General features: G+C 50.0%; 9 protein-coding genes across 9 annotated transcripts; 6 read left to right on the top strand and 3 right to left on the bottom strand.

Annotated features, from left to right (window-relative positions):
* Window positions 1-5,552: 5,552 nt before the first annotated feature.
* On the top strand, window positions 5,553-7,217 carry BKA67DRAFT_512900 (uncharacterized protein; the record flags this gene model as incomplete). The annotated part of the gene is made up of 1 exon (XM_046097514.1): window positions 5,553-7,217. The coding sequence occupies one exon, from the start codon at window positions 5,553-5,555 to the stop codon at window positions 7,215-7,217; it is 1,665 nt and encodes a 554-aa protein (XP_045960531.1).
* A 311-nt stretch (window positions 7,218-7,528) lies between these two features.
* Window positions 7,529-9,232, top strand: BKA67DRAFT_654641 (uncharacterized protein; the record flags this gene model as incomplete). The annotated part of the gene is made up of 3 exons (XM_046106594.1): window positions 7,529-7,627; window positions 7,947-8,131; window positions 8,917-9,232. 3 exons carry the CDS (start codon window positions 7,529-7,531, stop codon window positions 9,230-9,232), a joined length of 600 nt encoding a protein of 199 aa, XP_045960530.1.
* A 562-nt stretch (window positions 9,233-9,794) lies between these two features.
* Window positions 9,795-11,013, bottom strand: BKA67DRAFT_151070 (RlpA-like double-psi beta-barrel-protein domain-containing protein-containing protein). The gene is made up of 2 exons (XM_046095112.1): window positions 10,382-11,013; window positions 9,795-10,310 (listed from the first exon to the last, which is right to left on the bottom strand). The coding sequence occupies exons 1-2, from the start codon at window positions 10,658-10,660 to the stop codon at window positions 9,900-9,902; spliced, it is 690 nt and encodes a 229-aa protein (XP_045960529.1). The 5' UTR covers window positions 10,661-11,013; the 3' UTR covers window positions 9,795-9,899.
* Window positions 11,014-12,537: 1,524 nt separating this feature from the next.
* On the top strand, window positions 12,538-14,164 carry BKA67DRAFT_654639 (Clr5 domain-containing protein; the record flags this gene model as incomplete). The annotated part of the gene is made up of 2 exons (XM_046106593.1): window positions 12,538-12,704; window positions 12,850-14,164. The coding sequence occupies 2 exons, from the start codon at window positions 12,538-12,540 to the stop codon at window positions 14,162-14,164; spliced, it is 1,482 nt and encodes a 493-aa protein (XP_045960528.1).
* Window positions 14,165-15,326: 1,162 nt separating this feature from the next.
* Window positions 15,327-17,100, bottom strand: BKA67DRAFT_531571 (uncharacterized protein; the record flags this gene model as incomplete). Its single annotated transcript, XM_046099397.1, has 4 exons — window positions 15,327-15,329; window positions 15,393-15,893; window positions 16,787-16,816; window positions 16,873-17,100. 4 exons carry the CDS (start codon window positions 17,098-17,100, stop codon window positions 15,327-15,329), a joined length of 762 nt encoding a protein of 253 aa, XP_045960527.1.
* Window positions 17,101-17,782: 682 nt separating this feature from the next.
* Window positions 17,783-18,835, bottom strand: BKA67DRAFT_551505 (Oligosaccaryltransferase-domain-containing protein). The gene is made up of 3 exons (XM_046101750.1): window positions 18,697-18,835; window positions 18,573-18,626; window positions 17,783-18,491 (listed from the first exon to the last, which is right to left on the bottom strand). The coding sequence occupies exon 3, from the start codon at window positions 18,428-18,430 to the stop codon at window positions 18,242-18,244; it is 189 nt and encodes a 62-aa protein (XP_045960526.1). The 5' UTR covers window positions 18,431-18,491; window positions 18,573-18,626; window positions 18,697-18,835; the 3' UTR covers window positions 17,783-18,241.
* On the top strand, window positions 18,836-19,808 carry BKA67DRAFT_551504 (uncharacterized protein). Its single transcript, XM_046101749.1, has one exon. The coding sequence runs from the start codon at window positions 19,106-19,108 to the stop codon at window positions 19,736-19,738; it is 633 nt and encodes a 210-aa protein (XP_045960525.1). The 5' UTR covers window positions 18,836-19,105; the 3' UTR covers window positions 19,739-19,808.
* A 1,416-nt stretch (window positions 19,809-21,224) lies between these two features.
* Window positions 21,225-22,467, top strand: BKA67DRAFT_531569 (uncharacterized protein; the record flags this gene model as incomplete). The annotated part of the gene is made up of 2 exons (XM_046099396.1): window positions 21,225-21,738; window positions 21,770-22,467. The coding sequence occupies 2 exons, from the start codon at window positions 21,225-21,227 to the stop codon at window positions 22,465-22,467; spliced, it is 1,212 nt and encodes a 403-aa protein (XP_045960524.1).
* A 2,064-nt stretch (window positions 22,468-24,531) lies between these two features.
* On the top strand, window positions 24,532-26,454 carry BKA67DRAFT_513469 (kinase-like domain-containing protein; the record flags this gene model as incomplete). Its single annotated transcript, XM_046097569.1, has 3 exons — window positions 24,532-25,315; window positions 25,370-26,048; window positions 26,097-26,454. 3 exons carry the CDS (start codon window positions 24,532-24,534, stop codon window positions 26,452-26,454), a joined length of 1,821 nt encoding a protein of 606 aa, XP_045960523.1.
* Between the last annotated feature and the right edge of the window lie 490 nt (window positions 26,455-26,944).

Below are 26,944 nucleotides of genomic sequence, written 5' to 3'. Positions count from 1 at the left end.
GACCAAGATCGAGTAGGGCATGTAATCAGTGTACATGAGGCCATCGAATTAAGACAAGACTATTAAGCAACAGTTGAAGTTAAGACGACTTTCCCCAGCTCGTGGCATGGGGTTTTCTGTTGCAACCCAGCAAGGAAGCACCCCCAGATGTGGCTCGTGCACTAGCACACCGGTGCCAGAGTACCGGGTCGTCGTCGTCTCGCTCTCGCATTTGACTTCCTCGTTTGCCATTCAATGTTTGCTAAGTTTTGCACGTTTATTTTTCTTGACAAGCTCGATACTTTTTCCAGCCGAAGTGAGGCGATATTGACCACCACTTTCCTCAAAAGGGTTCTGAAAGCGCTTGGGGCTGACCGGGGTTTGCTTTGGGGAGTCAAATGTCTCGGTTCTCGCCAGGATTTCAATTCACTACCGTACCCGAGCCGGTGAGATCAACGCGAGGTCCGAAATGCATAGCACCATTCTGCTTCGCCGCAAAGCCAAGAGCTATTTGTCTTGAGACGCGGCAAAGTATCACCCCTTTTCACTTTGCTCTAGAGTTACACGGTTATCAGAAAGTATCGACCAAGGGTACCAAAAGAGCTTACATCTGATCGCCTCGAGAGGACTGTAGTACTGAATTATGAGGTGGTACTAATGACTTCAACTCGTATTCGAAAAGAAAGTTCTGCAGTATGCAAAGACTCTCCCCTGCTCCGCCGTCTACCAAGAGAGAATTGGACCCAAACAAATATTGATTATGAAATAAATAGGCACTTACGTTACAAGAAACTGAAAGAAACGTTTGGAGATGCTTCATATGATGCCGCATGTCTATTTTTTAGATGATTATTGCTGCGAAGTTCTCGCATCCTTCGTAGTATAAAGGTTTCATCATTGGTACTCGAGAAAGCTGTAGTCCCCTACGGAGCAACGAGGAAATTGTAGCGGCATGTTCTAATATACGAGTGGTACATGTCGCCACGTCACTTTCATGATCCAATTCTCTAAGGATAACACTGGATTGGGGCAGTGGGCGACTTCCTAAATTCTTACTAATAGGGTCCAGTCAGACGTCTAAGTCACCATGGGTACAATACCACGCAACAATGAAACAGCGCATTTTAAAACTTTCTTTCAGTGTAACCATCACATACCTATGAATGTTACTTTGCTGGCGTCTCAGGTTTGATGCCACCAACGGCCTGAGTCTCCATGTACGTGAAAACCTTGGGTCTAAGATTTGTTAATGATGAGACCTTTAATCTTTTTATTCATCTTTGGTGTATGCAAAACTATCGATGTATCCACCTCCAGATATCCGACCATCATACCCTCCACGGACTTTGGTATCGTAGACTGCGAGATTGCTCAAATCTTCGTCACAAAGATAGCCTCCGAAATGGTCAACAAGGCATCAACCAGATGACTTTGTGATAAGAGGTGTACGTAATACGACCTCTCCCATAGCGTTTCCCCTGATGTCTACGGGTGCACCACCTGTTCAACAAATGCTTTCTTTTCCCTGGATTCTCAAAACAAGCGAGAGTGGCAACGCTATTTGGGACAGATTGTGTTCAGCTCATGCCTACGAGTAACGAATACATGCTTGAGATAGAATAGTAGGCAGTCTTCGGAGTATTTTTTGCTGTCTTTATCGATATCTCAGAAACATATGTTGCCCGCTAGGGGAACTATACCCTCGTGAATTTTTTCTGTCATGTTCCTGAAGAACCCTTACAGCCACATCGCAGAAACAATTATCAACTCTGAAGACTATGGTGTATATAATTACCTGTCATTATGCATAGTAATCTTGATGAACGATACGGACATCGATGACTTATGAGGGCATGGAATTTTGTACGAGTGGCTGTGTCAAGGCTTTGTATATGAATTTACCGCAGATTGGGCGAGTAGCAGACACAAATATCCACGTATCCTTGGTAGATATATTACTTGGGCTTTCGATTCTTACAAGCTAGAATAACAGTTGAACTGTCTGGGTCCGGTAGGCGAGTAGCTATTGCCGGGATGAAAGTGAACGACATACTGTAGGATAAGATTGACTTTGTTCCACTACCAGTAACAAAACTTCAGGACACTGCGCATAAACATTGCATCCACAGCTTGGTGCATTGTCAAATCACACCGATACTAGGACTTCTCTGTTGTTCCCTGATTAGAAAAGGAGGAAGCGGTTATGAAGTCCGCACTAAATTCGTAGTATTATACGCCTGGGCTAGAGGTATAATGACGCCATACTGATGGACAAAGATTGGTCTTGTGAAGCTGGTATTTGCATACATACTGATAGCTTCCACTCAGCTTCTCAATCCCGCAAACTGCCAATGTCTGATTCTGTGCGGAGCCCTTGGTAACGAATAGCGGGTGATTTGCACTACTTAGGAAATGGACAGGAAAACTGATAAGCGTACAGCGTTATCAAAAGCCCTAAAGAAAGAAGGCCCTTGACTTTATGTATTATAGCATAGAAATTATTGGCAATTGGACCTTTGAAAAGAGGAATGTGTGACATGAAGGAAATTTGTGAGTTGAGATGATGTTATGGGATTTAGGGACTATGATCGCTTGACAATCATTCAACAGTCAAACCTTCCGTCACTCTCAAGTAATCTTCTGGAAAATCAAATTTTGAAGAGCTACGCCTCACAACTGGGGTCTCTGCTGTATCCCAAATATCATATAATGTCACAAGGCATGTTTGGCAAGGACAGGAGTGTGCTTGTGGAACACAACATGTGTTGGGGCCGAAAAATGCTCATCTTTGATATTCTCCTGTTCTTGGAAGGAAGCCTAAGCGGATAAGGGTGGAGACCATCTTATGTTGAGAAGGTAACGAAAGCAAGTATAACCCAAAGTATCCCAGTCAGGACATTGTATTGGAGGTGTCATTCGGTCGGAGGTATCCCGACTCCCTGCATTCCATGATCAAACTGTTGGGGTTGCGACCATGCTAGATTCTATGGTGTTATCGAAATCGATAGTTTCAATTCCCAGATCCGATGCCCCCCAGTTTTATCCTGTTCTGCTCTGACACTAATATCTCAAGCAAATCGATCGAGATTTACGGAGACGATATTCCGTGCCATCAATTTGACACTTAGCGAGTGTTAAACTCTAGAACAGACACAATTCTAGCACCGTTTCCCCATCTCATCCAACAACCTCAAGTCACAAACGAGACCATGCTGAGTCCCTATCGAGCATAGCCATGATATAGATCAGTAACGCTCGGTTTTCTCAGTCAATATTTCCCACCAATTGAGACATGAACAAACAGAACAGTATAAAGGACACTCCGTCATCTGGTAACGGGTCTGCATACGTGTTTTCGGGCCTATGCATTGCGACATTGAGACAACCCTTCCAACAAGCAGCTCCACAGAGCCTCAGCAGGTTCACACGGGAAGATGATGGACTTGTGCATTTCAGTGATGGGTCTGATCATCAGTGGACAGTATTTCTCACGGGTTACATGAGTTCGATTGGACAGGTTCTTCAGATCTGCTCCCATGGTGAAAGCTAACCTCTTTCAACAAGAGCGCTACTGTCCGTTTTATCAAGGATGTTTGACAACGACAGGCGCGTGACCTGCTCACTAGACTTGAGCCGATTCGCTTACCCTGACGAAGGCTACCGGCAAATATCGACTGAGATATCCGGCTGAGTTCTGCAGTCGTGATGGCACTATAATCCTCCTGGTTTGAGGTACATTGGTCGCCAAGTACGGTCTCGAGGGCACCGGGCCGCCGCTAACAACTAGACAGTAGTTCAAGGTGACGGACTCGGTGAGCGGAGAATAATTTGCCAATGTTTCTCTAAAGCCAATATCATAAAACTCTAATCTGGCCGTCAACAATGTTACTAGGATATAGACATGATAGAATCAGACTCAACATGGCCGAAAGAAGTTAGCCTGTTTGAAGCCCTGGGCAGCTGGAAAGCTCGATGCCGCACCCGCCGGTCCTCACCCAAGTGCCCCGTTTTACCCGGAATTGAGGCAAGGAGCTCCGAACCCAACTGGGTCTAGATCTATATTTCTATGCACACCTGAGGCTTGTTGACTTGCATGGAAGATCTTCGGTTTTGTCATTTCAGATGGATGCATGTCTGCATGTCTGCATTGGAAACCTACGGATCCCGGTTCCCAGCAGTACATGGTGGGCCTGTTGTGGTCGGCTTCTTCTCACGCCTCGGTCGTGGTTGTGTTGCGAGGGGGAGTTTCCTATAAGTGCCCGCTAATTACTGCAGCGGGTAGCCGCTTTGAAGATCATACATAGCGCCCTATCGTAGCTGGCTAGGGACATGGTGGTTCAGAGTCACATCTCCACAGAGTAGGTGCAACTCTGAAATATCTCCAAAGGAATGAAATCACTATCAACGGATGACAAAACTCCTAGGACCAGGCTACCGATCTCGAGATCCAAACATTTGACTCGGTGTCGGAAGTGGAATTCATATCGACAGCTCCACTGATAGGTTCCTTCTGAGCCGCGTCCAACACACGTGGGGGAATATCCACTTGGTACTCTGGTTTAACAGGGGTCGGAGTTGAGCATGTTTTCCTCTTCCACCACATGCTCGGTTCCGTCGCACAATATCTGTCTCCATATGGACACTGGGCCTTCTTGGCCGGCAAGAACTGGCTGAATATTGACAAGTGACGGAGAATTTACGGGGGATATTTCCGACCAATCATGCCCAGCGTGTCAACCAAGGAGCAATATTGCCCTGCCTCGCGCCCGTAGGCGAGACGGGATCGTGTTGGTTGCAATCTAATGCACGATCCAGCATGGGAGGCCAGCATGGAGCCCAGCATGAGGCCAGCATGCGAGAGCAACAGCTGCCAACTGGGAGCGGTCAATTGGAGACTCCTGCGGTCAGCCCGCCAGGCGAGCGCTAGAACAATAGGAGGGCTTAGCTCTGCTGCTGAAGGGCCGTTGGAGCAATGGGCCGACTCAATCTAAACCAGGTCCACCGCGTGAATGCCAGGTCGGGCCGGGCTGCCGCAACGGTCGCTCACCACGCGCTCCAGTAGCATGGCCTCCTCAAGACGCTATCGGTCTCCAGCAGACCCCAGGTTCTCGCAAGCCCAAAGACCTTGCCGTATTTAGACCCTGCACAACCCCGCGGGGCCTGCTGCGCGCGTTGCGTCTGAAAGAGTGGGAGGAACGGAATCTGAGTGGCCGAGCTGGGCATCACATTTTGACATTGACTGATCAGACGACGCAAGCTAGCCTGGCTGCTCCCAGTCGCCGAGAAGGAAAAAGGCAATCATGTCCACAGCCGAAGTGGTAGCACAGCGCAGTGCTGTGCTCCCCGCACTCAGCGCGCCGGTAGCCAGCAGCATGTCGAAACCAACGTCGGCAGCGTCGTCCGCTGCGACAGCAACTACCGCTGCTGCCACAACCACTGCTACCATTGAGAGAATCCAGGCGCAATTTGCACACGCAACTTCCAGGCCAAAGCGAGTCAGGAGTCCAGGCTCGAGCAGAGACGAGGCAGAAGGAAGAACCTCCAAGCAAAGGCAGCGCAGTTTTACCAAGACCATGGAGCCCCCTGTCTTGTCCTTCTACGGCGAGAAGCCCGTCCCGCTGCCATCGCGTTTCGGTCACTTGAAGCGTAGATTAGTGGCCGGCCACGAACCCGCACTTGAAGCATCTTGGGGCCGACTGCTGACTGCGCTTCGGGACGAAATCAAGCATATCGAGGCTGGCGGTACTGATTTAATACCATCAATTGATTTTGCCGAAATTGACGCCTCGACAAAAGTCACGCAGTTCACCAACCATGTCAAGCGCTATGGAATTGGAGTGGTGCGAGGCGTTGTCGCGCCGTCAGATGCGAAGGCCTGGGTAGACGAAACGAAGCACTACCTCGAGACAAAACACGAGTTCAAGCCTCCCCCAGCACAGGACCCTACTTGCTACGACTTTTTCTGGTCGCCTTGCCAAGTGCGCGCAAGAGCCCACCCAAAGGTGCTCAAGGCGCAGAAGTTTGCCATGTCCATCTGGGAAACTACCGACGATGACAGGTTGGCCACAAGGTTTCCTATATGCTATGCCGATCGTATTCGAATAGACACCGACACCACAAGCGACCTCAACGTCGGTAACGGGCCTAACCTGGAGGATTCTCTACCTCCTGCAGCCGGGAAGCTCATTGCACAAATCGATAATGGCAGTCTAGAGCGGTGGGAAATTGACGGATACGGCCACAGTGGTTGCTACGATGCTATTTGGAAAGGTGAATGGGAGAAATACAACCCCTGGGACCCAACCGGTCGTATCAACGCTACCATTGATTTGTATAATGGTGCAGGTGCTTGCAGCATGTTCCGCATGTTTCAAGGCATTTTGGCCTTGACAACTGTTGAGCCCGGAATGGTGAGGCTACTCCCCTCACCCAAGCTCGCAACAGCATACTTCTTGCTGCGCCCGTTCTTCTCGGCCATAAAGCCACCTCCGGAGAGCAGCCAGGATTCAGAGGCATGGGAAGCCTACCTAGATGCGTCAAATTGGCAATTGGAAAAAGAGCAATCGACAATTATCCACGGTGCAGTTCCTGGCCATGCGCAGCGAGTCACAGACAACTGGCATCCACATCTGAATCTGAACGCAAGCCTAGTCGCTCCTCCGACGTTGCAGCCTGGCGACTACATTGTCTGGCACCCAGACCAGCCCTACGCTTTTGAAAAACCTCCGCCGAGCTTGTCAATGCTGGTCTATACTCCTGCGGCGCCGCTCACCCAGACGAATGCGCTTTTCCTCGCAAGGCAACGGAAAGCATTCTTACGTGGAACACCTGCCCCTGACTTCGACAGTACAGGTAGTGGTTTGGGGAGCGAGGCGCCCCATAGAGGCAGGCTCGATGAGAAGGATATCGCGGAAGTGGGAGGTGAAGAAGGCTTACAAGCCATGGGTTTAGCGCCTTGGATTTTTGACAAGTCCAAGGTGGAAGAATCCAAGATGGGCACACCTGCAGAATCCAAATCCGGTACTCCCACCGAAGACATTGAGACGTTCATCATAAATGGATTGACGGACCGAACTGTGAAGTCGGAAGACAAGATCTCGGCTACGGAGGCAGACGTTGCGCGAATTGCTAACATGGTATTGTTCCCGGAAAGGTTTGACTTCTGGATGCCAAGCAGGATGCCAACGCCGGTAATAGAAGGGGGCAAGGGCAAAGAGAAAGAGGTCAAGAGAGTTTAGGAATGCACTCCTACTCAATAGACAACCAGATTTTGGCAGTTGTATATACGTCATAGAACCGCTGGTACATGACTATAGCTAGGCCAATCACTAAACCATGTTCCATTGTTCAAGCGTGATACGGGTGTCGCAAGTTGCTGCCTCAGCGAGTGCTCGATCAGATTTTTTGCGCAGCATAATCCAATTGAGAGCCCCCAGACAACACTCTATCATTAATTCATCAAATATGATCAGTGCTCCGGATGCAGCCGTCAAGCGAATATCTTGGTCTTGCGAGTTAGGCGACAAATCAAGATCGCACCTCTTGCGAGATGTCAATGATCGCAAACGCCGCTACTGTCGCCAACAGATACTTCACACATGACAGCCCTTACATATTTGAATGCGATGTGGGAGCTGTTTTGGCCGGCGTAAGTCGTGCAATCTTCTCTGTGTCGTGATGGTGGCTAATGCTATGCCTGGTGTATGTAGGCAGTGAAGCGATTCATCCACAAAGTATACAGGGTGAAATTCGTCGCCAAGATCTAGCTCTGCGCCCAGGGTCCCAGGACGCAGACAATCAACGCCTTGAGAGTCGGTCTTCCAAACTATCTGGCCTTTTAGATTTTCTTCTTTTTTTTCTTTTTCTTTTTTCTTTTTCCTCCCCTCTGAGCTCGTTGCATTACAAACTAATTACCAAGACAAGTTCAATGTTGTAACCTTGGCTAACAGATATCTATAACCATGTAGGCCCTCAAGTTCTCAGAACACGTTATCGACATGACCAATGTCGCCGACGACCGATTTACCGGCACACCTTGGGTCATCATGGACTTCCTGCTCGGTGGCAACCTAGGCAACCTATGGAGGCGCTCCAGGCCTGAAGGGTTACCTATCCCCAACCGTGTCCTATACTCCATGTTCCTTTGTCGCAGGTAAACGCCCACTCATTCATCGCCAACTATACCCCATATATCCTTTAGCTCTCACCTGACAGGCTCTCAATAGTAATCACCCGCGTCAGCGCCGCCATGGCGTATCCGCCGATCGCCAGTGTACCTAGCAATATTCAATAGGGAGTCTATGTCGCTTCGCCAGATCAGGTAAATCCAGACCCTGCTGTGTCGCCCGCCGATCTGACGTGTAACGACCCTCACCGGGGCAATGGTGAACAAACCGAGAAACACACTTTTCCATGGGCTCACCAGCTCATGTTAGCGTCATATGTACTAATTGACCCTCCGCCACCACCGCAGTGGTAACAGCAGAGTTCGATCCCTGGAGAGCCGAGCATAGCTTCGTAGCCCCCTGATGAAGGTGATCAATTGGGACCAGGCAGGTAACCAAATCACTGCAGAGGCACCGGGCGCGGAGGCCGTGGCAAATTATTATAATCAGCTCATCTTGCCGAACTTGAGGGTGATTACATCGTGCGCAAGAACCCGGCCCTAGATGATGCTGATTTTCCTTTCTTTCCAACAAATGACCCGGTGTATCCGGGGGGCCGAAAGAAAAACGCGGCAACGGCGAAGAACATACTCAACATCGGTATCGTGAGTTATACCTATGCCTCTGCTTTTTTCCCGCCCCAGTTTTACGGAAATTGTTCTAGATATTCAAAATTTTATATTAGTATAAAGAATATAAAAATAAATTAAAAAGTTCATGTCATACTTCGTTGCCCTACCAGGCAACGAGAGGTTTATCAAAGATGCGGCAGACAGCAGGGAGCAGATGTGGAGCTCGTGTATGCCTCAGACGACGGTCCCGTCGAGACCTATGCCAGCAGAGGTACCAGCAACAGCAGGCGATACGTGAGCGTGGCGGACGCCGAACTAATCGACGCGGTATGCTGGTGTCTTACGGTGGATCCGGCGAACAGGCCCAGCTTGGAAGAACTGGTCGCCGTGTTAGAGAACCTCGTGTATAAACCGGACGAGCAGCACTATATCGGCAGGCTGAACGAGCAGGTCGAACAGGATGGGTACATCAGACATCTGATATGGCAGTCTTGGCTGGATGCTGTTGCCGGTTAGGACCTTCACCTTGCCAATAATTTCGACTGCCTCCCACCGCGGACGGTAACGTCGTCCCACTACTTCGATCCGTTAGCTGGGATTTTGTTCGGTTCATCGGCTCGGCCACCACGACCATGGTTACATGTATTTTGGTTTCGTCGTATTATATAGACTTGGCATCGATACCGGGAACTATTCGGTTGTGTATATTGGAGCCTGTGTTTAGCACTTACGGATAAAGCAACTACGTTGGCAATAGCGAGTCTATATAAATCTGGAGTGGAGGCCAAGTACAAAGTGCGCTCACAATTGAACATGGTAGCTCACTAAAACTGGTGATTTGTTACTCGTAACAGCTCCAAGACAGTCAGCCAATGCAATATCAGAGAGTCGGACAACACTGGTGTTGCTATGCAAGTCAAGAAGCGCCTAGACACAAAGAAAGCTAAGTTGGCAGCCAACGAGCTTGACGAGAAAGCTCAGACAGCAGAGTGTGCCAGGGCAGTCAAATTAGAACTGGCCTTTGCAGTAATACGAAAAAAACACTTGATAGTGATTTTGAAGTGTTTCAATCTGGATGATGGCTGCATTTATTTTGGTTAGAACTGTAATTTGAGCAAAATATTTGAATTTAATAGTCTCGACTTGTTTCACCCACACTTAATATTGATAAACTTGCAGATCCTCAGAAGTTTTCACTAGCTGTGACCGACACACCACTCGCGACACTAACGTTCTTGACCACTACAGTCTTGCCATTGGAGCCGGTGACCCTCACAGCCACGGTATCGGTGCCAAAGCCGCTGCTCTTCTCAAAGAAGTTGTAGTCCTGCCGCGTGGTAGCCTGCCAGGTGGAGCCGCCGTCGGTGGAGACCTCGAGCTTGGAGACAGGTTGATTGTGGTTTACGACCTGCATGCTAAACCAGTACTTGCTGGTTCCGCTTTTGTTGTGCAGGACGAGCGAGGAGGTGATGCCGCAGGCGACGGGCGCATAAGAGGTGGCGATTTTGCCAGCGGAGATGGAGCCGAGCTTCGCAAAGGCGTCTTGGAAGAGGTCCAGGTGGCCTGTCTCGCACTCAGGACATTTGTCTACGACCTGGGGGGTAATGTAAGTTGGTGCGCTTGAACCAAAAGAGACGGACCCCCTGAAGTGACGGAGAGACTCACCATAACCTTGATGGAGTTGCCGTTCGGCCCGGTGACTTGAAGGCAAGCACCGCAGTTAGCAGCATTACTCCAGCCGGAGCCTGAAAAGGCCGTGCCATAGATTCCAGAGGGCAAAGACGACATGGTGGTGAAAGAGCATGTTCCGCCATTGAGGTTACCGCCATAGAAGGTAGAAGTTCCCGACACAGCTCGCGGAGAAACCAGTGCAGAGTGTTCAAGAGGACTTGCAAACGTGAACGGAAGAACCGCAAGAGCTGTCAAGATGGCGTATGAAAGCATCTCAGCACTTTGAAATATATCGCAAAGTTCCGTATTCTGCTCTGGGGACTAAATGATGCAAAGCTCCCACTTAATGGTGAGTTCGAAGTAATGTCTCTTAAGTAGACCTCCTCAGCCCACCTGGATGCATGGCAGTGGTCCTATATGATCTCATCACTTTTGTTTTCTTTCTTTTTCCTATTATAACTCCATTTCATCCCTCGAAATCACTTAGTAGTGTCGCAGAGAACAGGTTGTTACATGCTAAGCTTGTGGCGGAACCAATAAGTGCAGCGTAAATAACCATCTTGGGTGGAACTGGAATATAAGAGGTCCTCGTAACACACGAGAAAGCAAGGCGAAATAGAGTTTAAGCTGCGGTTCTTGAACCGTTGTCTCGAGTAGATAGAATCTTGAGTCGAGGCACGGCAATTGTGACTAAAGCTGTGCACTTGTGGGTTAGCTGAACGGATAATTGCAGCCTGGCAGATCAAAAGCAAGGGATAGCCGTTTGAGGCAGAGGCTAGCCGTGCCTCTCGCCCCTTTTCATCTCAAAATACTGCCAAAAGTTGCCGACAGTTGAGCATTGGAAGAAACAAGCATTTAAAAGAGCCGCTTCGAGCTGCCTTCCTTGTGGCTCCAGGGCGGGCAATTGACATCCCCGACTGCAGCCGAGAGCCAGAGATCCTCGACTCAAGTCCCTTTGAGTAGGTAGAACCCCTACTGTCTCATTCCATCAATTTATCGCTGGATGTCATGATGCCGGTTGTTGCGGGAACCACGCCCCCGTACCATAAGACTCCGGGCAACAAATGCAAGGCGACTTCACGTTGAGTTTCCTCGGTTGGTAATTGAGATGATTCTTCACGTGAAGTTTCAGCTCGATTCGTCCCCTTGCATAGTGGTGTTTCGGTTAAGCTAATGCAAGATAACAACAAACACCCACTCATTCAGGGGAACAAGGTATCATTAGGAGGAGAATGTTGATTGAGCTGCATTGCAATCTGATCAATGATTCGCTCGCAGACAAGACCGTTGCTCACCAACGACGAGGCGTGTGCTGACGATTTCCCCGTGAAGGGCATCGCAGACGCATTTCGTGCAGAACAGCTCTCTGGAAGCGGGGCCAAGACGCTATAGCGTGTCGCATTATACCACCCTTCGCAAGCTTCTTTGCATCCTTCTATAACGTGATACCGGTCCGTGCACCTGCAATCACGCCTTTGCAGGTCGTTTAGGTAACTGAGTTGGTAGGATCTCCACGGGCACGCGCTAATAACATCGCTACTCCAACTTCAAGTCCAAGATGGAAATCTTTCTGTACCTCAAGGACTCATTTCTTGGTCCTCCGCTGTTGTGCAACGGCACCGGATACATGTAACGCCGCGGGGGCTGATAATCATTTTTATGAGCTCCGGTCGATGATACGAAGAATGACAGGTTATAAAAAGACATGGTAACAGGGCACCCACTTTGTTATCTCCAACCTATGCATGTCAGCGGTGTTCTCGTACTTTGCGTATGATGTTATCAGGCACTATACCTCTTCGGGGCTCAACGCCGTGGGGGAAGCTTTTCCCACTTCGGCGTACTCCAACACCGGCAGCATCCGCCCACATCCAGGCCTTCCCCACGTAGGTGAAGGGCAGTGTTGAGCTCGAGCGTCGGATCGTGTGCTGCCAGGGTACACTTGACGTCTTCGCCTTCCTCCATTCGCCGGCTAGATGCGCACCGAGTGAGTGGAAGTGAATCCACGGGTTTCTGTCCCGCTTATTGTCGTTTCGTTGGGGAGCAGGGAAATCTCGCAGCCTTATTGAACTTTATGCTTTTCAATCCTTCAGACTTCCCCTGGACGCCAGTCAGGCGGGCCGTGAGTCCCCTTAATGAGAATCGCCATCATGGCGAACTCCAATACTACTAATCCGCCACCGGGAGGGGGAACTTGGGCGACACCACACGACTGGGCGACGCACCGCGCCACCATCACGGCCTTGTATGAAGGCCAAAACATGACCCTCAAAAAGATCATGGACACCATGGAAAAAGACCATAAGTTCATCGCGACGTAAGTGCTGCCCCTTCCCGCTGGAGCGGGTTTTTCTTGGCGGACCTACCTTCCTAAAAGGGGCCCGCGTGAGCTCCGGATGTAGTAGCCAGCCTCCAGCTAAGATGGTTTCGAAAGCTTCTAGAAGCTGACAGTGGATGCAAAGAGAGAGAATGTATAAGTCGCGTCTCAAGCAATGGGGACTTCGGAAGAATTACAGATATGAAGAAGTGAATGAAATCATCCGTCAGCAGACTGTACGGGCACCTGCTTCGAAGCCCACGAACTCATCTGCCCTAGTGGGTTCCCGTGCGCGCAAGACAGATGGTCGACGGGGCCGACTTCCTCGCCGTCAACCTGAACCTGAACCTGTTGTCGTGAAGACACCAAACCATATGGTGGTCTCCGCACTACAGAGACTCACACCACCTCCGACTGGCATCAGTTGTCGTGCTCCCTCGCCAACAGCGTTGGCTAATGTTTCCTTCCTATTCCCTCTTACACCGCCAGCCGACCTTTTGTATCCGGAAGAATGCAGTTTCCACATCACGAGATACACCGCCGGTGCGTTCGACAAGGGCATTTGGGCTCTGGACTCGCCAGAATGGTTAAATACGAACCGTGCTGTGGTCGACTGGTTTAACCGAATGGCTCTAGCACGAGGGGCGCTGGCTGGCGGGCATACGCAGCAAGGATTTAAGCTTTTACAGCTTTGCTTCGACGAGTACAAAGATATGATAGTTGCACAAGACCCTCGGTTGATGCTCTATACGACCGTAGCTCTTTTCCTCATGGTCGGTTATCCGGAAGTTATCGCCATGTTCGTCAAATACATCTCAAATTTGTCCCGTATCTTGCAGGGCCCATTTCATCCGCTTCACCAGATCATGGCATCGCTCGATCAGATGGGGTTTGCTGGAATGCAAGAAAATGCGAGGGCTATATTCGATGCTCAGCTTTCGGAGTTTGAGAAATATCTCCCTCCAAATAATCAGGTTCTCCAGAGTATGTTTGTCTTTGCCATACGTAATCTGGCTGTGTCTGGCTTGATCGACATTGGTGTGGCAGAGGCGAAAGTCAGAGCCCTGCCACGCGATTCCGACAACGGGCGCGTAGGAATGGCTTTGGCACAAGTCTTGATGATGGCTGCCCGATATAGCGAGGCACGAGATACCATAGAAGAACTCCTAGCAACCCACATGGACCGTGTTCGTACCATAGCAGGTGGTCTCGATACACTCTTCTTGATTTGTCGTTTGGAAGGCAACGATGAACTCATCCGCGATGCGTCATACAGGCGAATCAGTTTCGCTTCCAAAACCTTTGGTGCCGGCAGCGACTGGGCAGTCGATGCATGCTCCGACTATGAGAAGTACTTGCGCGACATAGGCGACAACGAAGGTGCAGACCACGTCTTCTCCAATTTCGGTGTAGAAATGACGGAGCTCACTAAGGGCGTGAAGGAACTGGAGATCAAGTGAGAAACGGAAGCCGTGAAGCGACATGAGCCTTTCCTCCGAAGCCAGTTCTCCACCAGAGCTGGTGCAAATTGCACATATTTTGAGGGATAACGTCGATGCTGCTGTTTCCATATAGGGTAGCATAAAGGTCAACGGGCGTGGTTGGCAGCAAGCAAAATGTGCCTGCCTTGCGAGAAGTACAGGCGCCACTGGGGTCTATCCTCGAGAAAGTGTTCGAGATCGTGGGGGCACACCGTTCGGTCGTTTTATTGATGGGATTCATCTCCGAAACAAACAAGGTGCTCGAGCCGGGCAAAGAGCCTGTGACTCTGTCGAGATGAACATTGAAGTGGTACAAGATCTGTAACGAGCTTGGAAGAACCGAGACTTTGGCATGTAGCTTAAGAAATCACGAAGTACGATGGATAGATAAGAGGGGGGACACCGCGCACACCAGGCGGCTTGTGAGCATTTACTTCAGAATCAAGGACGTCAGGACTCAATGGAGAACGATCAATTGCTCAGTCGAGAGGTTTGAAGAACGGACGCGGTACGGACGCCGGAAAACAGCGGGATTGTTATGTTGCAGTGGGCACAGAAGCTGCATTTGCAGACGCACCTTCCAGCAAACGTGCAGCTGAGTATGCAGGATTAAAAGAGCCGTTCTCGCCTAAATGGCCTGAATACATAATTTCATGTTGCGAGCAATGCACATGCAATGCTTACTCGGCAGATTCGCCCAACACAAATCGATAGTGCCGTAAAAATATTCACATTCATCACAAATAGAAAATTACTGATAACTGGAGCTGCTAATAGCCGAGCTGAGCAGCGAGAGAACGCAGCGACATTAACGAATTTGGTCCAAGAATAGTTTCATGGTCTCCGATTTACATTTCAAGCAAGACCAAATCGAAACGCTGTAAGTTCATCTCCTCATTGCTTATTTGATTCCTTGTCCGAGTAGAGACGGTGAGAATAAAGCTGCCCCCAAAATATCAGAAGCCCACCTCACCTGTCCTTCATACCGCGTGATTATTCTGTACGCGGATACCAATTGCGTGAACTCAAACAAAACAGGCATTTCCATGTTGTTGGGGCACTTTCAACGAAAACAAGTCAACCCGTGGCTTCTCACGATCGTGAAGGAAGTATGCCTGTCCCACGCCAAACAAACTCTGTTTTACTGCAAATTGTTAGTAAATCTTCTCCATGCCACGAACGGTGGCTTGACTGGATAGAAGCTTACCATAATCTCATCCTCCATGGCGGCATCTCCGCTGGCGGCGGCAGCCGGTGCTGCACCGTTGGCTGTCTCGCCCTGGGTGCCAGATTCAAAGTAATCGGCCATCTCACTGTCCAATTCCTCTGCTGACTTCTTTGCGGGACGAGAGCTCTTGCCTCGGCTGGGTCGTTGGCGACCACGAGTGGCATTGCCAGTAACGGCACCCTTAGCTGCTGCTTCTTTCTTCTTGTTGGGAACAGCAGACTTGGGCTGCGATTTGGGCTGAGAGATGCGCTCTGTCAACCCCTTGGGTGCGGGGGCAATCACAGCAGCCTTGTCGCCGCTGACGATGATTTCAATCTTGATGGGCCTGCCGTCGACAAGGAGTCCGTTAAGCTGGTTGAAGGCCTTGGAAGCGCCGTCTTGCTTGCTGAAGGTAATGGTAGCAACACCACGGCTTGCGCCTCCAGGACCATAGGCGAGCTCGAGTCTCTTAATAGGACCGACCGAGGTCACAAAGTATTCCTGAGGAAGAATCTCATGTTAGTGACTCGCAATTGTACGGGAGATAATTTCGTTATCGCGGTAATTCGAACTTCGACCATGGACCGGCAACATCAGGATGAATAGGCCCACCTGGGCCGCAAACGTAGTAGCAGATCATGAACGAGCACACAGTGAGCGTTAGTGGTGTCAAAATTTCCCTCAAGCCTCACATGGTGTAATCACCGCCATGATCGACAACCCCATGCTTTCACATTGCTGAACAGCAGAAACCAACCACCACGAATCCGAGGCGCCTTCGCAGCACCATTGAATTGCAGGTATTTCTACCCAGCGAACGAAATACGAAAGTAACGCCGACAAATACATCCAGCACAATTGCTACCTTGCGGTGGATGAAGAAGAGTACTCAGGGTGTTGAGGAGACTGCGTATCACCGCAGTAACCCTTCAGACGCATTGAATACGCTTCCCTTTGAAATATAGGGATGCCCGTTGCTGCTAGTGCTCACTGCTATGCTCGTTGCACGTCGACAATCAAGTCGAGAAGAGGAAACCCGAGCATTTTCAGCTATGGGACCCGGCCTTGGAGGTTGCATGTCTTTCAGCGCCATAGTCGTACTTGTCCACAGATCGACGTTCGATGCAGAGGGTGCCAGACCTCGCAGAAGCGTATGAAATGTGTCTTGACAAAGACCTACTCAACTTCCGATACCTAGTAGTGCAGACTTGCGTACGTGTGTATGGTGGAAGGAGACTGGGCAACGTGACAGCTCCAGATCGGCCAAAAGGAACCCGTTTAAAAGCATAAACTCATGGTTCGGTCGAGCGGAAGTTGCAGAAATTTGCTCGCGCGATTGAAGGAGGATGTCGATGAAATTCCACCGGCAAAAGATAGCCTTAATGGAAACATACCTTGATTTGTGACTCAGTCACATCCTTGGGCTAAGACAGTTGTTAGTACGGCTGTGGTGGTCGAGATGGAAGGAGGCGGCGCTTACCAAGTTGCTAACCACAACCTTGCTGTCACCGGGACCTCCTGCAGCCTTGGCAGGAGCTTGTTTCGCTGATGCCTGTGGCTTCTTGGAGTTCTTCTGGACACCACCGACGGGAGCCGTGCTTGTGGGGCGACCGGAGGCACGGCGTGCTGGATTGCGGCCACGACGACCGCCGACCTTGCGCTGGGTGGAGACAATCTCGTCGAGGGACTGATCAAGCTTGCCAGACATCTTGTTGTTGGTGTTTGACGCGTGTGGGTAGATTACTTCAGGTGATGCTCTGATGTACTGAACAACTCTGGTCGCTTCTTGCGAGCGTGTGAGTGTAGCTTGTCTTCGTGTTTAGCTTTCACGAAGAATTGGCGCAAAAGTGGCAGGTAAATGAAGTGAGAGCGTCGCGTGGTTGAACTGTTGCTGGGGCGTGAGAATCAGGTGAAGCTTGTGTGGCAAAGATGTATGAAGAACTCTGTCAGAGTCGTAAGGCGCGCGAGACTTGAGGAAAGCGGCTGTGCAAGTTGGCTACTACCGGGGGAAACAAACACTTGCAAAGAAAGAGAGAGAAAAAGAAGCTTTTGTTTTACGATTATGGGAAAAATATGACCAGAGTCGAAAAAGTGGTTAACTCGATTGCTGAAGAGAGAAGTCGAGGGTTGAGGAAATTGGTTGTGTAAGCTGGAGCTGGTGAACTTGCGCGAAGGAAAGAGAGGGAGTATGAGAGAGAGCAGGGAAGTCGCGAAAAGCTGAGGAAGGCAGCCGCAGGCAAAAAGAATGGGGCTGGCGCGCCAACACCAGCGCCAACAAAAGTGGGACGTCAGGGGGTTTCATGCACTAAGCTGCATTCGGCTTATCAGAATTGATTATCGCCGACTAAGCCACCTTGCAGCGCTGGAGCTGTAGGCCAATACACGACGTCAAGCCAGTACAACTGCAAAAGCACACATATTGATGGGATTTGCTAAGTTGATTCTTCTTGTAGCCATAGACTAGAGTTGTTCAAAATACAGAGAGTGTGCTGGCTGAATGGTGTTGAGAGATGTAGAAGCTGGTCTCTGGCAATAGTCCATCCCATAACGATGTCTTCTACAAACAAACATGAGAGCATGCGCATGCGCTTGATACTGTGGTGCCATTTGTGATATTGGTTGTCTATGTCGCCAAAGCCTTTGACCCTACCGTGGGTCATCAGCCCTCCCTGTCCGTGTTCCTCGTAGTAACGACTATACTCAGTGGCTGCGAGCTCTACCACGATTACTGAACTGATAAACTGTACGATATTGCCCTTTTTCAATGGCAAAATTGGTATCCCCAGAGCGCTCCTTGCACAAATCAGATGCCCTCTGGCATTACTTCCCAGCATCCATCCAACCCAGCTTCATGACTTGGAAATACTCGATGACTTTCCGACTGCAGGCGCTTGTTGTACTGGCTTGGCAGTAGATGCCTTCTCGCCGAGAGGGTTGTCGGACGAGTTGACCTCGAGGAAGTGGTAGAAAACAATGAGGACCATGGCGATCGCGCCAAGGAAGATGGCAAGTCGATACAAGTCGTCGTCGGAAATCATGGTGAATTATGTGCGAGGGGCGTCCTCGATCAAGAGCCTTGGGCGAGTTATTTCAATTGCGCTGAAGACTGCAGTTAGCCAATTGACTCAGAAGTGTATTGCTGAGCACGGAATCTACCTTGAGAAGCTTCAACGCACTTACAGTCCGACGTTGTGATGGGATGGGCTCCGTTGGTGTTGTGTGGTGATTGCGCGGCTTGATGTGATCGAGTTAGTAAGGCCAGCTGGAGCTTCTGATGGCCGGGCCGTGAAGCAGATTAGCGTACCTGTGGCTGAGATAGGGAACTTTGCTGGAGGGGATCCGTGCACTTGTCCGCCAGCCGGTCGTTGACGTTGCTCTCTGCTAACAATAGTTACCTATGGGGCTAAGTTAGGTATTGAACAATGATCAAAATCAGACCAGAGACCTTGACGTAGTTTTGCCCCGGCCCCTCTAACGTTAGCGGTCTTCCAGTTGCATCTCAGCCCAGCATCTCACTAACAAGCCCCACACCGCCCACTAACAGCCCACCATTCACACTGGAAAGAGTAGAAACTTGCCTCACTGAAAGATCAATTCCTCGAAACATCGCGACGGCGAACAATTGGCAGAGGGTGATCACCCCCGCACAGCTTTCATAACCCCCCTAGACGCTCCGCCGCTTTTGCGCGTACAACTTTCGAACCACCGTCAGGATGGCTCCTAAAGGCAAACAAGAGGAGAAGAAAAAGGCCCCCTCCACGGGGGCCAAGGCCCTTGAGGACAAGACCTTTGGCATGAAGAACAAAAAGGGTGGTGCGGCACAGAAGCAAATCAAACAGATCCAATCCTCCATGAGCAACAGTGTCGAGGCCAAGAAGAAACAGGCAGCACAGGAACAGAAAGCTCGAGAGAAGAAGGCCCAGGAGGATGCCCAACGTGAAGCCGCTCTGCTGTTGAACAAGCCAGCACAAATCCAGAAGGTACCTTTCGGTGTCGATCCCAAGACGGTTGTGTGCATATTCTACAAGAAGGGCGACTGCGAGAAAGGCAAGAAGTGCAAGTTCTCTCACGACCTCTCTGTAGAGCGAAAGACGGAGAAAAAGAATCTATACACCGACGTCAGAGCTGAGGAAGAAGAGAAAAAGAAAGCAGAGACATCAGCCGACTGGGATGAGGAGAAGCTGCGAAAGGTTGTTATGTCCAAGAAGGGCAACCAACAAACCAGTACCGACAAGGTCTGCAAATTCTTCGTCTCAGCTATCGAGGACGGCAAATACGGTTGGTTCTGGGTATGTCCAAACGGTGGCGACCAATGCAAATATAAACACGCTCTCCCGCCTGGGTAAGTCAGATACTTTAGCATCCTGGGAAATTTGCTGCTAACCTCCCTCAAGTTTCGTGCTCAAGACCAAGGAACAGCGTGCGGCCGAAAAGGCCTTGTTGGACAAGTCTCCTTTGAAGACCCTTACACTGGAAGAGTTCTTGGAGTCAGAGAGGCATAAGCTTACTGGCACGCTCACACCAGTGACGCCTGAGTCCTTTGCCAAGTGGAAGAAGGACCGTATGGACAAGAAGGCTGCCGAGGAACAAGCCCGGAAGGCCAAAGAAGCCACCGGTCGTGCACTCTTCGAAAGTGGCGATTGGCGGTTCCAGGAGGAGGATGGCTCAGATGATGAAGAGGAGGAGGAGGAGGATGATGATGATGGCACTTTCAATTTAGAGAGGATGCGTAAGGAGACTGAGGCCATCCGTCAAAGGAAAGAAGAGGAGCGAGTAGCTCTGGCCTCAGGATATACGCTGGACTCGAGCGTAGGGACTATTCCGGCGACTGAGATAACTGATCCCCCAGAGGCTGAAGATGTTGCTTGAGCTCGTTTCTGGCTACATTCTACGCATCAACGATAACCAATTATCAAAAACTGGGAGGAACACGATCAGGGGCAAGCCGAGAACGACAACACTACCGGACCTTTTGATGGCTGACAGCTGTCGATTCATCTGACATTTCTACTCCTGCATGCCCCTACCTGTCGCCCCTCATATTGAGCTGGGCTGATTAACAGGCAGTGGTGGAGGTAATAGATTTGTGCAGTGGCCAAAGTGGATATAGAAGAGCATGATATTGTTATGCATGCTTCATGATGAATCAAGATAACACCCTGTCAATTTGTGGAATGGCCTTATTGTCATATGTGGTTTCTGATTTCTTGTGCATCGTCAGACGTTGATTGCCGAACATGAAAAACAGTGGAAAAGCAATGAGCGAGAACAACACATCATTCATCGTAACGATTATGAATCAAGTAGCCACCATGTATCTCTTGCGCGCTCTATACTCTTAGGTGAATTCACATGGCTTTGATGGCCTCAATACTCGCTTGTTGATACCCTGAGTCGCTTGGCCAATCGGCGCCACATGTTTGAAATCCGCATCCTCCCATTTAATATTAGCATTAACTAACCGTACATGGCTTGAGTTAAGGATCCGAGTTTGGTTTCTCTTGAAAGTATTACTTGAAATGAAATTAAAGTTAAAATCATTAACCCAGGAGTGTGTGATTGTAGTTATCCTAGTTAATGCAGTTAACCGAGCCGCTGACGCGCCCTTACGCGTCCGCATGCAATTATCTGGAATTTTATATTGCTTAGAAGCTCAATTATATCCCATAGTTTTCTAGAGTCCCTACCACTTTTGCATTTCAAATTATGCGCCTGAGTTCCAGATTTTTCTTGATCCATGCCTCAGGTGGCCAACTTCGGTCTGTCGGTCGAAGAAGTAACGTTTGGTGGCCACTAACTCACGAGGTCTGAGGAGTTATTGCAATGGCCACCATGCGAGTGGGCGACAACTATGAGATGATTTTCGACAGCGAAGGCCTCGAGGAGAATGAGGAGGAGGAGGGGGAGGAGATGGATTATGATGTTGGAACAGATTCAGATGGGGAAATAGACTTGGTATCAGCGGCACCAATCGTTGTATCGGACATTCTGCAGCGGTCGCATAACCAGCAGGCAAAGGTCGATAGAGAAGCTCGGGTTTCTTCACAAATGCCCCTGACAGCACCACAACATCTTCGATCGCGACATTTGTCAGACTTTGCATTTTCCTACAGTTCAACACCGGCTCAGTCGCCGACGACAACAACTTTACCAGATGCAGAGGTCGACATGAATCTCAAATCGCGTTTCAGAGTAAGGGTCGAGCCCAAGCCGATCTCTGCAGAGCTCTCCGAAGCAATTGCTATCATGGACCGGGAAATCCTAGAGGAGGGCCCGCCGAAGAAACGGGGTCGTGGAAGACCGAAGGGCTCAACGAATGGTATGTCACATTTGGCCGAGTTTCAGGGTAAGTCTGCTCACGCATTGATGAACTGCAGTGAACAAAACAAAGAAAACAACAGCCACAATAGGAGCACCTAAATCAGGCAGCGGCACCCCATCGGGGACTGCTAGTGGTGCCGCTGCTGGAGCCAAGAAGCGCGGCCGTCCCAACAAGGCGCCGGAACTATCAATGAGAGAGACGTACCTCAAAAACGAGGCTAAATTCCCGGCCTTTGGTTGCGAATGGTACGACCCGTTTGAGTATCCGGGCGGAGAACATGGAGGCACATGCCCGGCCGAACTACAAAACATGGAAACATTACGTCGACATGTTTACCTCGTGCATGGAGACAAGGGTGCGCCAAATGTCTGCAGGTGGAAAAAGTGTGGGCAGCAACCGGAGCCAAAGGTTTTCGCTACGTACGAGGAGTGGAGAGAGCACATGGAAAAGGAGCATTTAATCCCGTACTCCTGGCACATGGGAGATGGTATTCAAAACCGAGGGATTGAGACTCTCGAGGTGAAGAAAGACCCAGAGAAGCTCCCAGACTATCTATTTAGGGACGGACTGCAGGTCACACCAAGTATCAAGGATCAGCAGTATGAGGATACTGCGGGTATGCTGGGTAGGAAGAGGAGATTGAGGGAGATCAGAAGACTGGCGGAGGAGAATGCACCTACCGAACTGGAATTCAGGGCGCAGCTGCTGGGTCAACAAGTCCCGCGCTTAAAGCGCAAGGGAAGCAGCAACTGAAAGGTGAAAAACATTTTGTCACATTGCAAAGCATTTAAGGGGTTTGGGGGGACTGGTTGCCGTTAAACCGCATCCTTTGTGGTGTTCAGACTGAACACCATCATGGGCCATTATGCATGTCATATGCCATGCCATGACAGTCTCGATATAGCATATGTGATGGCGTTAAGGTCAAGGGATGGGAAGGCGTTTGGGCTACTCTTTAGACCTTGTTAGTTGAGGCTTCGGCTTGATCTATCAATGGTGTTGTTGCGTATCTATTGTGTTGTTGATCATGGTTTTGCAGGGCATATTTGAGGTGTCATATTCGTGGAGTTCGCCAGCTGAAGTGCAACATTAGTTTGCCACTTTGTCATATTCATGGTTGTCTCCTTCGATAGACTGATAATGCAAAGATCGCGAACCCAGCTGGTAGGTACACTGCTAAGAGAATGCGGCATTATTATCCCACCCAAGCAAGCCCGCAGTTACAGTTCAAGAAGGTTTGGTGCCGCGTGGTTCGGAAGTCAATCGCCCTAAGGACACCGTTCCACAAGGTTATCGTGTATGCGGAGTAGAGGGGGGTGGGTATGTAGGACAAGTTCAGATGCTAACTCCGGCACAGATGACAATAAACCAACTCCAAGGACATACTGCAAAGTATGGTGATTTGCACTCCTGTTTCTATCGAGAATGACGACGGGCTACCTATAAAAAAAATTGCCGTTTATACCTTGTACAAAGAGTTCCTTCGTCAAGTAGCGACAAGTATTGCATAAGTATTCTGCACGGAATAGTAATGTTCGGCTAAAGCAGGTGTATTTTAGGCTGGCGTTAATGAACGCCTCACCAGGTATGTTGGACCGTCAGGAACCGGCGTCTGGAACTCTGCAATATGGTGGCACAGGACAGCTGCGCCTCGCTGTGACAGACACTGTTCAATCACAGACGTATCTGCTCCATCGCATGAAACGATGATTGATAATGGAAAAACGGCATTTATGACCAGATGACGTGGGAAACCGAGAATCGAAGGCGAGCTGTGGAGAAAGCGGTGATAGCGGCGACCCATGCTTGGTGGAAGCCAGGGTTCTGTAACTTGCCTTTTTGTCAGCGGCAGCGGGCTGTCCAAATCGACAGTTGTTTTTCTCGGGAAGCTGCTCTGCGTTATTCCTGCAAGTATGGTTTGCAAGGTTAGTTCTTGTCAAACGACGATTCCGATTTTTAGCTTTCTGTTTCGCATCCATAAACAACGGACACTTCCCATCTCCAAAGACCCCTCGCCGTCGTCTCAAAACCTGGACTTCCGACTGCCTCTTTTTGTCAATCGTCCCATCAATGCTAGATCTAGCCCACTGCTAAATGCCTGCTCGCTCGCTTAGCCCCCTCTGTGGCTACGTATCTGTTCACCCGTAACAACTTCCGGAGTACCCGACGTGTACATACCTCATACCACACTTACTGTAAATACCAAGCAAGCGCTTTCTTCGGCGATTCAGGCGTATATAACGTTGAGAACGAGCCAAAGAGCACACAGCCAGCACAGCCTACAGGAGGAAAGGGGAAAGCCCCGGAAGTAACCACCGCATCCCACCATTTGCTCCCTGTCAGGCCCGTCTCGACCAGTGACAGACGAGGACTGGAGACTTGAGATGGGAAAAGGGCACTACCGGCCTGAAGCACCGAGATACGGATACCATTACCAAGCACCGCGCCAGCACCACGCCAGCACCAGCACAAAGGAGCCCTTGCAAATCCAAGGCTAGGCCACTCAGGAGCCATTGATCGACCATGGGGTCTCTCAGTAGTCCATCGGCTGCTAACTCCAGTCGTCCCTCTTCGCCGACACAACCTCCTCCGTCTGAACCCCCGATCAATCATCCTCTATCACAGGCTCAGTCTACCCAGTCTCATCAAAGCCATCAACCACAGGCACAGGCTGCAGCACAGGCTGGTGGTGGTGTTCGTCGCTTCAGTCAGTTCAAGATTAGACAGAGACTGGCAACATGGCATGCGCATGACCTCGGAGCAACTTCTACCGATACCGACGAGAAAGACGAGAAAGACGAGAAAGACGAGAACACGATGCCTTCCGCGGAGTCGCCAAGAGGCAACTTCAACCAGAAGTTGAGGAATTTCTTCAAGATTAACAATGACGCCAAATCAGCGCACACCTCTGACAAGGGCAAGGACGGCGGCGCACTCAAGAACAATGACAGTAAGAGCAAGGGAAACAGGAATACAAAGTTCTTTGCAACCGTCGGACGTCTTAGGTCGACAACAACCGCCAGTGAAGGCCATCCTCTCGATGAGGCCATGAGCCCGACGTCTCATGCCAATCCTTACTTCGCACTCCAGGGCCAGCCGTCGCTTCAACACCACAACGATGCGTCGATACCACCGAGTCCTCCGGACACGCCCGCCCTGAAAATTTCTGGACCTGATGGCGGCAAAGCTCATGCTGCCAGCGGTACGAAGGAGGAGTTGGCCAGGAAACTCCGCCGGGTTGCAAGTGCTCCTAATGCTCACGGGCTTTTCTCCAAGTCGAAGGGCAGTGGCGAAAGACCCCAGACGGCTGAGCTTGGAAAGGAGCCACTGGTACAAAGCGCGGATGCGGTAAGTCTAGTAGACAAGACCACCGACAACGGGAGTCTCGCTGTGCCAGATAAGGATGGGCTTGGCGCTCTGCCTTCCCCAGGGAGGAGTCCGCTGGCTTTCCGCAGAACCTACAGCTCCAATTCCATCAAGGTCAGCACCGTCGAGGTCGGCCCTTCCAGCTTTGACAAGATCAAGCTTATTGGGAAGGGAGATGTGGGCAAAGTCTACCTTGTGAGGGAAAAGAAGAGCTCGCGGCTCTACGCCATGAAAGGTACGAACAATACTAGGATTGCCGATGTCGAGCAATCATGCTAATATGAGGTAGTGCTGAGCAAGAAGGAGATGATCAAGCGCAATAAGATCAAGAGAGCTCTTGCCGAGCAGGAAATTCTGGCCACCAGCAACCACCCGTTCATTGTCACGTTGTATCACTCGTTTCAGTCTGAAGATTATCTTTACCTATGTATGGAATATTGCAGCGGTGGAGAATTCTTCAGGGCTTTACAGACGCGTCCTGGAAAATGTGTTCCCGAGGACGATGCACGTTTCTACGCAGCCGAGGTCACCGCGGCGCTCGAGTATCTACACTTGATGGGCTTTATCTACCGAGATTTAAAGCCTGAGAACATTCTCCTTCACCAGTCTGGGCACATCATGTTATCGGACTTCGACCTGTCAAAACAGTCGGAGCCTGGTGGCAAGCCGCTTATGATCATGGGAGGAAAGGGTAGCAACAACTCTCTGCCCGCGATTGATACAAAATCATGCATCAACAATTTCCGAACCAATTCATTCGTCGGCACGGAAGAGTACATCGCGCCCGAAGTCATCAAGGGCAGCGGCCACACGAGCGCTGTCGACTGGTGGACACTTGGCATCCTCATTTACGAAATGCTCTACGGCACCACTCCGTTTAAGGGTAAGAACCGCAACGCAACGTTTGCAAATATTCTCCGGGAGGAAATCCCATTCCCAGAGCATACTGGGTCTCCTCAGATCTCAAAGTGAGTCACCAATTCGATTTTCAATGGCCCAGTTACTGATTGTTATAGTTTGTGTAAATCTGTAATCCGGAAGCTTCTTATCAAAGATGAGACGCGACGGTTGGGATCTCGTGGAGGTGCTTCTGATATTAAGGGGCATCCGTTCTTTCGTACGACGCAGTGGGCATTGATTCGTCACATGCAACCACCAATCGTCCCTCACATTAGCAAAGACAACGAAACTGTCAACTTTAGGAATGTCAAGGAGAGTTACAGCGTCGATATTAGCGGGACCAAGCCTCAAAATCTCAAAGGTGTTCCTTTGGACAGTGGCTTGGCCACGCCCGGCACCGAACTGGTGGATCCCTTCGAGGAATTCAACAGTGTAACATTACACCACGATGGAGACGACCACAATCACGGATGAACGGCATCATAGCTCTTGTAATTCGCATATTACCGGCGTTACTTGCAGCAGGATTTAGGAGTTTTGCGATGAATTACTTTTGCTACTACAGGGAAAAGATAATGAAAAATCTTTTTTGAAAAGCAAATTTGGTCGAATAACTTCTTGTCTTAACGTGTCTTCACTCGGGAAAAGATGGAAAGCCCAATAGAATCACATGAAAGATTAGTAGCGTATCGTGGCATTCTACCGGCCATTCATAGAATATACTGGCATACAATTAAGAAAAAAGGCTGACCCTAACGGAACAAATCCTTCCAAACATCACGCCAATTCTTCACTTAACAGGTGCCGTTTGCCGTCTACTCTCAGTATTATCCTGGATAAGGTTTATAGTACCCCCGGTTCCCAGCCTCGGTGAATTACGCCGAGGTCCTAACAGCTTCAACGGCTGCTGGTCGTTTTAAGTCTAGCATGATTGTGATCTCAGCGGCCGCTCCTACGGAAGTTT

This window comes from Truncatella angustata (assembly GCF_020726525.1).
Source record: "Truncatella angustata strain MPI-SDFR-AT-0073 chromosome Unknown BKA67scaffold_2, whole genome shotgun sequence".
In the NCBI taxonomy this organism is placed as follows: domain Eukaryota; kingdom Fungi; phylum Ascomycota; class Sordariomycetes; order Amphisphaeriales; family Sporocadaceae; genus Truncatella; species Truncatella angustata.
The sequence above is the reverse complement of the archived record's forward strand: the minus strand, read 5'-3'. Positions and strand labels throughout refer to the sequence as shown.